The sequence below is a fragment of the Hevea brasiliensis genome, chromosome 5 (genome assembly GCF_030052815.1).
Source record: "Hevea brasiliensis isolate MT/VB/25A 57/8 chromosome 5, ASM3005281v1, whole genome shotgun sequence".
Taxonomy (NCBI): Eukaryota; Viridiplantae; Streptophyta; class Magnoliopsida; order Malpighiales; family Euphorbiaceae; genus Hevea; species Hevea brasiliensis.
The window spans coordinates 111,777,322-111,789,519 of NC_079497.1; the positions used below are offsets into that span (position 1 = coordinate 111,777,322).

Here is a 12,198-nt window from a genome sequence, read left to right on the forward strand (position 1 = left end):
TTGAGTTTTTCCAGGTGGAAAATATTGTACAAGAAATACATCAGTGAGTTGCTTCCAATTTGTAATAGAATTGTGAGGTAGAGAGTTGAGACAATCTAATGCTCTATCCTTCAAAGAGAATGGGAATAGCTTCAATCTTGCTGTATCATCAGATACTCCAGGTTGTTTTCGCATATCACAAATCATAGCAAACTTCTTAAGATATGTGTGTGGGTTTTCTGAGGGATGTCCCCCAAATTGGGAATTTTGAATCATTTGAAGTACCCCAAAATCCATCTTGTAACTGTTTGCATGAATTCTTGGTCTTGCTATGCTTTCTCTCAAATCATCAAAACGTGGGAATGCATGATCCATCATACTTTCCCTAGGCACATTAGCATTTACAACTTCTTCCCCTCGAGCTTCATTTTCATTATTTCGATCATTTCTAGCATTACCACCACCAATTCTAACTCTTTCTTCAGCCATTTCTGCTTCAATTATAAATGCTCTTAAAATTTCTTTCCTTTTTCTGGTTTCTTTCTTGTTGGCTCTATAAAACTTCTCAATTTTAGGATTAAACAATAAGGATGTGTCACTTGTACTTCTAGCTCTTCTCATAAAAGATTAAGAGTACCCAAAAAGAATAAACAAACACAAAATGAAAAGATAACAAAGATAAAAACTATAAACCACTAAAATAATCAAGAATTCAATCTTAAACAAATAACTCCCCCACAACGGTGCCAAAAACTTGGTGTAGCCCAACCGCAAGTGTACGGGTCATACAAGTAGTATAGAAAAGATATCGTTCCCTCGAAAAGTTATGTTAGTGATTGAATTTTTTATATAAAAATTGACTAATTCAAGCGAATTTTGAAGTTCAAGTGATAGATTAATAGAATTTGAGGTGAGAAATCTATATATATGCAAAATTAACAATCTAATTACTAATATGAAGATTCAACTAAATTTGCGGTAAATTAAAATGAGCAAATTGAAATATGGCAAGAATTAAAATGACAAGCAATTAAATTCGATTAAAAATTAACAATGATAAAAGGGTGATTCCTGAGTTTGGAAATTCATATTCAAGTTATTTTTGAATTTTTTTTTAAATTGGTTATGCAATCTTATGAAAATTATGGGTTTCAAGGAGATTAATTCTTAAATTCTTTAAATACCCTTTCAAGTGAGACAAAGAGTGCCTTAATTAACTTAATCCTACTTTCGTAGAGTTAAAATTAATCAAGACTCATTAGGTTTCTTAATTAATCTGTAAATCCTCTTAATCCTTAGTCTATTTCTAGATCTAAGTTAATCAAGTCTACTTTCTTGATTATCTATCACAGGGTTTTCTCTTTTCGGTGCTTCAACCATAGATTAAGAACAATATTTAATGGGATCCTACACTAAGCATATCATTAAGCACACAAGAAATAGATAAAACCTCATAAAAACCACAAAATATGGATTATACAATCAAAATCCATAAAATATCTCAAATATTACATTCCAACTCTAGAATCTATGAAAAATTACTCACTATCCATAATAATTATAAGAAATTCTGAGTAAATATGGAAATAAAACTTGAAACTATATTAAGAACTAAAAAATCCAATACAAGAAAGGTAGAAAGTAGTGAAGAAAAGAAGAAAACCCCAAATCTGGTTCAGAAATGGAGAGTGACACCTCTTGCTCTGTTTTCTAACTGTTCCTCTCCTTTTTCCTCTTTCTTCCTTCCTTTATTCTTCTTTTAAAATGAGATAAGGACATTATTTATATTCTCTGACAAATAACCCTAAAATGATGTGTTTGAGGTGAAGTTCACGTGAGAGAATTTTTTTGCCAGCTCATTATGAAGAATTACGCAAGTTGTGCAAGTTTCTTATGCAGGTTCCATGCAAAATCAGTGATTCTAAGTGATTCCCGTGATGTTGCATAAGTGATGCAGGTTGGTTGTGCAGGTTTTTCAAGCTTTATAGTCTTCTGTGAAACTACATAAGTGGACTGCATAAGTTATGCAGGCTCTTATGCAGATTTCGGCAGGTTTGGGAGCTCTTTCAGTGAAGCTGCATAAATAGGGAGTGGAACTACATAAGTTATGTAGCAAGTCATGCAGGATTTCGTGAATCTGCACAAGTCATATAGTAACTTATGCAAGTTTTGGCAGTTTTAGAAAATTACTTTTTCTCCTTGTGCAGAACTGCACAACTTGTGCAGTAGGTTATGCACATTTTGGCCATTTTGCATTATTCAACTTTCAAGCTTTATTTTGATAATTTTGGCTCTGAGAATCACTGCTCACTAGCACAATTATTTTTTAATCCTTCAGAAACACCATTTTCACCTAGAAAACAAAACAAATTACAAATTAACCTAAAAATCGATAATTATGAAAAATTATCTAAATAACTAATAAAATTAGCTAAAAGTAACTAACAAATAAATGAAATAGTTATGAAATCTAACTTGAATGGCTATGCAAAATGCATGTATCAATACTATATATTATTTTATTTTCCCTGTGGTTATGCTGTGCGCATGAATTATTAAAAAAAAAACATGGCCTATTCCCGACATAGAGAAGTGATTTGGAATTAAATTAAAATTAATTAAGATAATACAGAAGAAAGACTAGAACATGAAAATATAATTTAATTAGAATATATACACCCAGAGCAAAAAAGAACCAACAGTTTTATTCATTGGATTTTGGGCTCCTTGTTGCCTTCTCAATGTTCTCGAGCATGGTACAAAATTCAGCGCGCACTTATAAGTAAACGGTTCGGTTTGAAATTAAAATTAGATTAATTAATTTAATTTGAAAATTACAAATTAAGCAAGATTAAAATTGATTTAAAATCAAATTCAAACTCATCGATTCAATTTAATTTTAAATCAAATTTTAATTTTTCTTTAAAAAATAAATTATTAAATTTAATCAAAATTAAAAAAAAAACTGAAATTAAAATCAAAATAAAAGAAACTCTGCAATTTGATTCAAGTCTTAATTAAACTTTGAATTAAAACAATTGATCGGCTCAAAACCGGCCTGATAACGATCACAAGGCACAGATTTTATCCATTAATATATATTTTTTGGCTATTATTAAAGAGTTTTTGGTTTAGCTAAATGAAGAAATTTTCACGCAAATCAAACCTCCACGTACGTTGAGACAAAAAGCTTCATAAGAAGAAGATGCGCTTCCAAATGTTGTCTCTCATCTTGACACTGGGTTTTCTTTTGCCTTTTCTTTTCTTTTCTTTTGATAAAGAGGAAGAGATCCACCACCTCAGCTAATTTTATATGTTGGAACTTTTAAGGCAAATTCCAGCTATTTCATCCTCTTGCTTGCAGCTAATCACAAATTTTTAAGCCCCACCTGCTTAAACTGTACCATATTTATAAGAAATTAAAAAAATAGATAGTCAAACACTTAATATTTGAGTGAATGGTATACTTTTAATCCCTTAACAAGGCTAAGCATGCTATAAATACTCAAAAAATATGGACAAGGCCACGAGGGAGGCTTTACCGCCGAAGCTAATGATCCTCCGCGCGTTTCGGCCTGATCACATGGAGGCCACAATTATTTCTCTATTGACACAAGCTATAGCTCCTTTAGCTGCTAGGGACCATCCAAAAGCTGCAAGCCTGCAACCCACTGGGAATAAGCTAGCTGAGAGGGATTTGCTTAATTTTTTGTGGTCTATGTTTTTTTCGTCCCTTGAGTTTCAAGTTTGAAGCCACTGTTGAAAACGTGAAGATACTTGCACTAGCATTTGGTTAATTAGACCATGGACCCCTACTCAAATAAGCTTTAAATTAAGGTACGAAACATGTCTTTACCATGAACTACCTTGCATGGCATTGGGGATTAACTGCGTACGTAATTTAAAGGGTAACAGTTAATGCTAATAAACTAACTATTACAGAAACAAACAAAACGACAAAAGAGAAATGTTTTTCTGCCACAGAAATATGTGTTATCATCTGATTGTGATCAGACGGTATATACATATTTGTCAACACCCCCCAAAAACATTCATTCATTCTATCATCAAAATGGTATTTTTCTTTCATTTCACTTTCACCTGCCACCCCACCAAAATGAAATACTGTTAATATAATTCTAGTGGGCCACTCCCCACTCTCACTCTTCCCAATAAATATATATGGTAATTTTTTTTTTCAAAATTTTAAATTAAAGTTGATTTGTGAAATAGACGGGTCAGGATAAAAAAATGGAGATGATACAGTGATAGGCCTGAATCCTGATATGCTGCCTGTCACCGGTTTGATTTAAATCAGGATTGATATTTTAGAGACTAATTTTAAGCTGTTTCAGGCTATTTTAATTTAAGGTCTGATTCAATAGTGGATCTAATTGACCTCTATATAAAGTGCATAACCAATTTAGATCCTTAAATAATTGATTAAGACTAATTTTAAGTTTAATTTGGACCAATCTCAATGTAGTTCAGGGCTGAACTGGAGCTGGCTGGGTCTATTGACAGGTTAAAACAGAAAGACGGAAAGCGAAAGTCATCCACATCAATGGCACAGAAGGAGCGTCAAAGATCTTAGTCAAGATGCGGGTTCTGTTTCTTAGTTGGCACGCGCGCTCCTTTTGCCTTTTTTTGTCGTTTTCCGCTCCGTTTCGGCTCTATAGCCCCTGAGATTTTGCCACGTCGTCCCTCCCATACTGATATATTAAAAAGCCATTTTCTCGTGTTTTTCATTTTCTCGTGGTTGGTTGCGGGTATGATGTGAAAACGTCAACGCTTTTTATTCTATGGTGCGCAGATGTTATAAAAAAACCAAAGGATAAAATCTGTTTGTCGTTTTGACACCTGTCAGTGTACAGTGTGAGGGTGTTTTGGACATTTTATTGCATACGGTGTCGCTTTTGTGCGTGGAGCTGATGGGTTTAGGGCAATGGAGCATTTTGTCAGAGGGAAAATTTTAAGCTAGATTTATAATGGTGTCCAGCTGTAAAGCGATTCATTTTGAGTACAATGGACTGCAAATTTGTCATGTAAGAGCTAACAATGACCAATGTGAATTTACCACGTATTATAACATAAATGAGATTAAAAAAATAAAGGCTAAAAGAACAGTCAGTCCAATTTACAATCATTGAAATTGAGATTTCAAGTTAAAGTAATCCAAATATGATCATCTTTTATTTCCATTAGGAAAGGATATCATATGCTTGATTAATTCAATCAAAGTTTTTAAATTCTTAAATTATGTTAAGTAAATTTAAAACATATATAATAAAATAATCATATAATATAAAAAATATGAAATTTCTATAATTTAATTGTAAGATTTACAATTAAAGATAAAATAAAAAAAAAAGTTTTATTGTGATAAAAAATAATAATATATAATCATTTATAATTTTTAAATTCTAATTTTTAGTGTATTTTTTAACAATCGCATAAATTTATTGAAAAAACAAAATTCACCACACTTTATTTTTTATTTTAATCAAATTATAATAGAAAACTTTCGATTAAGTCACAATTCTGATCCATTAAAATATATTTAAAATTTAAATCATGTAAAAATAATAAATTTTTATTTTATTTTATTTTATTTAAATAAATTTAAAATTCAATTTTTGCAATTTTAAAAATAATTTTCATATTATTAAGTTGAAAGTTATTAATCAAATCGGTATTATTTAATAATTTGTTTTAAATAATAAGAAATTTGGTTTTTTTAGTATTATTATTTTAATGGAGTTTAAGTTTAATAAGTAATTTAACTTAATGATAGAAATAAGACTATTTAATTGTGGATGACATGCTTTAAGTCTAATTAAATACAATTTTGTCTCTAAATTAAATATATATATATATATATATATATATATATATATATATATATATATATATATATATTTTAAAAAAAGTATAGTTGAGTATTAATCTCAAATATTAAAGCACTTAACCCAGAAAAAGTGTACTCTGATATTAAATAATTATTTTTTTAATTCATGTCGAATAATATTATATTTTTATAATTTAATGATATTAAATTGTCTCCAAAATAATAAAATTTAGAATTTAAATTCAAGGGTAAATCAAATCAATCAAAAAAATATCACACCCTCTTGTTATAATCATTAACACACCAAGGTAAATAAAATAAGAAGCAAATCTGAAATTTAAGTGTTAACAAATATATAAGATTAAAAAAAAACTTTTAAGAATTTATAAATAAAAAATAAATATTATAATGATTAATTTGGAATACACTGAGTTTTTGTTTGTGATACGGCTAATCCAATCATCTTTTACGGTCATATAAGAAAAATTTTATGATTTATTAACATTTGAATTTCTATATTTTAAAAATTAAACTATTTTAGTATCTCGCTTTTGCTTTTGTCGCACTTAGGTCGTTTTATCTATTTTTTAAATAGCACTTTAAGATAAATTTTTATTTAATCTTTAGATATTGTAATTATTTATGTCATCTGTCAATTTTGTAATTATTTACAATTTTACTCTTTAGAATTATCTCTTCGTCCATCCTCTCTATCTCTCTTGAGAGAGAAAAGACGCAAAAATTAAAGAGAGAGGGATAAAATTATAACTAATTATAAAATTGAGGGATGAAATTATAGATAATTATAATATTTAAAGATTCAATAATATTTTACCTTCAAATATTAACGGCAAAATAGATGAAATGAGCTAAGGATGTGAAGAAAGTTAAATTAGAGATTAATTTATTTAGTTTCTAAAATATAGGGATTTAAATATAATAATGATAAACTTTAGATATTAAATAGTAATTTATCTTATATATAATTGTTACAAATTATAATGATAAAGAGTTGAGTATTTACGAATATATGATTCAATTAAATTTTAATGGAAAGAGTTTAGATAATATATAATCGGATTTATAATATATTTAGATGTAAGAAATAATATGTGTGTTGTATTTGATTTATATATGTTATGTTGAGTATCAATTATTTAAATTTATTTATATTAATAATTAATTAAGTATAGAATATTTATATTTTCTAAAATAATATTTATAAATTTTTATATATTATACTTTAAATCAACAAAATTTAAATATTTAATATTTCTAATATTTTTAATTTTTAAAATATAAATTATAAATAAAAAATATTTTTTTAGGTAAATTATTAATAAAATTATATAAAATTAAATAAATTTAAAAATTTTTTATGATAATAATAATAACAAGTTTAATATGAATTTAGATAATTGATAAATTTTAATGGGATTAGTGATAACTTCAAATATTCGCCATCCCTGTCACGAATATCTCGGAAAATATGTGAGATACGAGAAAACTACAGGACGTGGGTGGCGAGCACTTGCCACTAGAAGTCTGCTAGTAGCAGTGCTCTCTCACCAATCCTGTGACCCTTCCCCTCCGAATTTGCAGTAATTATAATTAACATGTCATTAGAGAAAATCACTCCCTTACAAAGCTTCATTACTAACCAAACAAATCATCACTCTACACAATACTAATGTGTACTGTGTACTTGCTACTCTGTAACTCTGTATCTCTGTTACTGTGTTTGGTCCTCTGAGAGAGAGAGAGAGATTTTACAAATTTCTTTTTATTTTTGTTAATTTAATTAAAAAAAAGGCACATACAATTTGCAGCCATTTCTTATTTATGCACCACCTTGCCTCGTTTTGCGAAACTGCGGATTTGAATAAGGAAGTCTCCTCGTTCCTTTCCTTCTCTCTCTCTATCCTCTAGTATATTTGTGGGCAACGGCTTCTCCTTCAGTCTTCCCCTTTTGCGCTTCATTTTCAGTTCAAAAGTTGAAACCTCTTCAACTCTTTCATGGTACTGAAATTCACACCCACCTGAAGAAAAAGAAGAGAAAGAAAAAAAAAAAGAAGAGAAATTCTGGCTTTTTTCCTTGTCTTTTTATATATAAGATCGGTTAGCATCGTTTTCTTCGTTTGTTAGAAGCTATAGCAGAGAGTGCTTTGCTTATATCAGTTGCAGAGACTCTGATGATGTCTCAAAAGCCTTTGCACCAGCTCCTGCAAGAGGATCAAGAACCATTCTTGCTCAAGAACTACATTGCTGACAAACGTTGCCAGCTCAAGAAACCCTCTCCAAAAACTCACTTGCAAATCAAGAAACGAAAGCCCATTTCCGATACCGCGTACTTCCCTCACAATTTCTGCAAGAATGCTTGCTTTTTATCTGTTAACAACTCCCCAGACCTCAGAAAGTCACCTCTCTTTGAGTTTCAATCTCCTTCCAAAAGCCCCTGCAAAAGCCCAAATGCCATCTTCCTCCATATCCCTACTAAAACCGCAGCACTTCTTCTTGAAGCTGCCCTCAGGATCCAAAAACAGTCATTATCACCATTATCTCCAAAAGCCAAAAACAACAATGGGTTTGGTTTATTTGGGTCCTTAATAAAGAGAATAACTCATCGTAATAAAACCCGAACGCGAGAAATCACTAGCGATGGGGTTAAAGCTTCGGTTAAGGACATTCGAAGGTGGGGCTCCTCTCTTAGCCGTAGAAAACTATCCAATGAAAGAGAAAGCAAGCGAGAGCAGGAGATTATGGTTAATATACACAAGAAGAGTGATTGTGAGATGGGTTTTTCTTGCTCTTGCAATGGGAGGCCAAGCAGCGCGGTTTGGTCAGAGACCAATGAAGAGAAGTCCTGGGATTTGGATTTAGAGACCTCAAGTAGTAGCCAATCTGAGGAGGAAGAGGACTGTGTCGGAAATTTTGAGTTTGTTAACAAACTAATAGATGTTGAAGGGATTGATACTGATTTTGCTTCTTATGACAATCACACTTGTGAAAATCTTTTTCATTTTGTTCTTCGAGGAAGCCCTTCCACTGGTCACGGGACCCCGGATTTCCCCTCTCCGGCCACGTCACCTAGTCACCATAAAACAGAGGTGAATCTCCCTCTTCTTTCCTTTTTTGTTTTAAAATTATTTATTGATATATACGTATACGCATAAAAGTGACTCAGCTAATGAACTCGTGACTCAGCTAACTGAGTTTGACATGTTCGAACTGTCGGCCATGGGGTCTCTTCCTGCAATTTTGGCCGGAATGTTGGCATAAATGACAAATATAGCCCTTCAAATTCAACGAATTTTGCAGAAGATCGTGTCGTTTTTGAGGGCTATAGAGGTCATTTGGTACATTTGATATCATCACTAGTTGTGTGTTTATAACTAGTTTTTGATCATGAGTCGGCCGCGCAAATCTTTTATTTTTTAAAGATTATTGACAAGAAAAAATAATTTTCCAAGAAAGGATAAATCTTTCAGTAAAATTGCTATTTTCAGTTGTATTTTTCTTTAAAATTTTGAAGAAAACTTCAATAAATGTAGCACCAAATAAAAGACAAAAATCAAATCTGTAACCCATTAACGTTAATGATGTGCTAATCAAGGTGGTTGTGTAATTATTCTCAGGATAAAGAGAATAACGATGTAGAAAGCTTGATGAACTTCCAAGTAAAGCAAGAAACTAAAGAAGAAGAAGATAAAGAACAGTGTAGTCCTGTTTCTGTATTGGACCCCCCTTTCGAAGACGACGACGATGGGCATGACGATCAGAGCGAGGACAACGGTTTTGACATTGAATGCAGCTATGAAATTGTACGAAGTAAGTTCACAATCTCACATGCCACATTATCTCTTCAAATTAATGTAAGGCAAGAATGTATGATGGGACCTTCTTTATACTTTTCAACTTAATCACAGTTCTTGCTAAACAAAAACTTAATCACAGCTCTTAATTTAGCTTTTTTAAAAACTCACTTTGCGATAATTTAACATTAGAAAATAACAAACTATGGAGAAACATTGTAAAACGACAGTATCTAAAGTTTTATTTTTGAAATTGTGTACCATTCCCTGATGTCGGTTGTGTGGTCTTTGTCACTGCAAGCTTACTGTAGTACCGATCACTCTAGTGTTCTTTAAATGCTAGTTACAATGATAGAGGATCATGATCATGTGAGATCTATGTGGGTTCCATTGGTAGAGTCGTAGAGATTGCTATAATTTCAATTTATACGTGTAAATGAATTCATTCTGATATAAAAGTGTGTACATGTAAATTTCTTGTTAAAATGTCTCTCTTTTTGTCGACTAGAGTAGCTGTATATACCTGCATACACATCATAACTTCATGACCCACCTTTTTAATGCTTGGAAGCCTTTCACAAGCCTGGTATAAATTAGTTGGGGTATGATTAGCCTAATTCTTCAAGAAATTTACTGGATTTATCTTTGATGAACTCAAGCCATTGATGTCTCTTATCTTGGTGGAACCCATTTCAGTTATGGAACACATATCTGTTGAATTGCATAGTCTGCTGTATGCATATTTAAGTTTCCTCTGGTACTACTTGCAAGGACTTGATGATTAAAATTTCCTTAATAATCTGAAACTGGCTGAAGTTTATTTTACCTTTTATGAAGTTTCCTAAAACTGAAATTTGTGGTCATATGTTATCTGTAACTTGGGCAGGTCTGAATGATTTCTACTTGAAATTATGTCTAAATTGATGGCAAATTTGCTTGTAAACCTGCATTTAGATGAATCTATTGGTTTTGACTGTCATTGGCCCAAATTCTCAGATGCTACAAATATAACCTTCATTTCAAGTTACCTTGGCCTTTTCATTGTTTCTCTGTTTCTTTTTTTAAATAATTTTTTTATACCTTGAGTCTTGACAGCAGCCAAACCCATAAATCATAGCTTCATAGTCTAAACAAAGTCTTGGATCTTAAATGTTCATTGTACTTTTGTTAGAAGCTGACTATCAAAGGTGTACTTGCAATCCTTCAAGGGTAAATACCTTGGGAAATTGAATGTGTTATTCTGCACAATTGGGAAGTATTTCGGTGCCTCAGGGTAAATTTGAGTGAAATGAATTTCATTCAGATTGATGATTGTAATCTGTTTCTGATGCATACATTCTGTTGAAGTTTCATAGTTCATCTTTTATGAAGATATTTCAACTGTTATGAGTAAAAGTTATTGATAAGCTCTTTCCTTGCCTGTGTTATATATTTGCAGGAGCAAAGCAGCAGCTGTTGCAAAAACTAAGTAGATTCGAGAAACTGGCGGAGTTGGACCCAGTTGAACTTGAGAAAAGAATGCTGGAGCAAGAAGAAGAAATTGATGATCAAGAGGAAGAAGTGGAAGGCGAAGATGATGAGCTAGATTTATCCGACGGGGAACAAAACATTGACAGGTTTATCATCGAAGAACTTAGAAAAACAAGCTTCTGTCGTCTAAGAAAAATCCCAAGAGACATGAAGAGATTGGTTTCTGATCTCAGTAACGAGGAAGAGCAAGAGCAGGAATACTTTGCTGATAGAGAAGCAGTGGTTAAAAGGGTCTGCAAGAGGTTTGAATCATGGAAAGAGGTGGAATCAAACACCATTGATATGATGGTGGAGCAAGATTTTAAAAGAGAAGAAGTTAACGGGTGGAAAAGGTACCAAGAACAGGTAGGAGAGACAGCATTAAAGATTGAACTAGGAATCTTTGGATTATTAGTGGAGGAGTTGTCTGAGGAATTAGTTGGCTGAACTGGGATCTAATGAGGAAACCAAATTTTGAAGCTCATAATGTTATTTGAAATAAATTTTGGTTCAACTTTCTTTGATTTTTTGTTTTTAAATTTCCTTTTCTAAATTAAATATTAATTAGAGTAGAATAGTCTAACATCCACCATGAAGGGATAGGCAAATTGGAAAGATGATCCAAGGCAAACAAGGATCTGGGTTAGATGGTAGAGCATGGTCTTATGCATGTAAATTTATCATGTAAGAAATGGGGAATTTGCATTGTGCATCCTGTGCTTGATGAGACATATCATGTAAAATTCCTGTCCTTCGTTCCCATGATTAATAAGACTCAAACTCTCACGACAAGCAAGCTTGTTTAATGAATAATTCGAACGAGATAAATAAAATTATTTTTAAAAGCTTTTATCAATGAGTTTGTATTGCTTTGATTTCTACTAAACCAACCCCATCAATTAAATTTGAATTTTGCTTGGAAAAATTGTAAGACTTTTTCAAGTTATTTTTTCAGCATTATTGTTTTGTTCTAAAAACATTGAATCTGCCGTAGAAACATTGTAATTTTTTATCTTCTAGAAAAAAAAATTTTCTTCATTGCGGACCCTC

At 31.5% G+C, this 12,198-nt stretch overlaps 1 protein-coding gene across 1 annotated transcript; it reads left to right on the forward strand.

Moving 5' to 3' along the window:
- The first annotated feature begins 7,526 nt into the window (after positions 1–7,526).
- Positions 7,527–11,860, forward strand: LOC110646103 (uncharacterized). The gene is made up of 3 exons (XM_058147440.1): positions 7,527–8,934; positions 9,463–9,655; positions 11,078–11,860. The coding sequence occupies exons 1-3, from the start codon at positions 8,020–8,022 to the stop codon at positions 11,593–11,595; spliced, it is 1,626 nt and encodes a 541-aa protein (XP_058003423.1). The 5' UTR covers positions 7,527–8,019; the 3' UTR covers positions 11,596–11,860.
- The last annotated feature ends 338 nt before the right edge of the window (positions 11,861–12,198 follow it).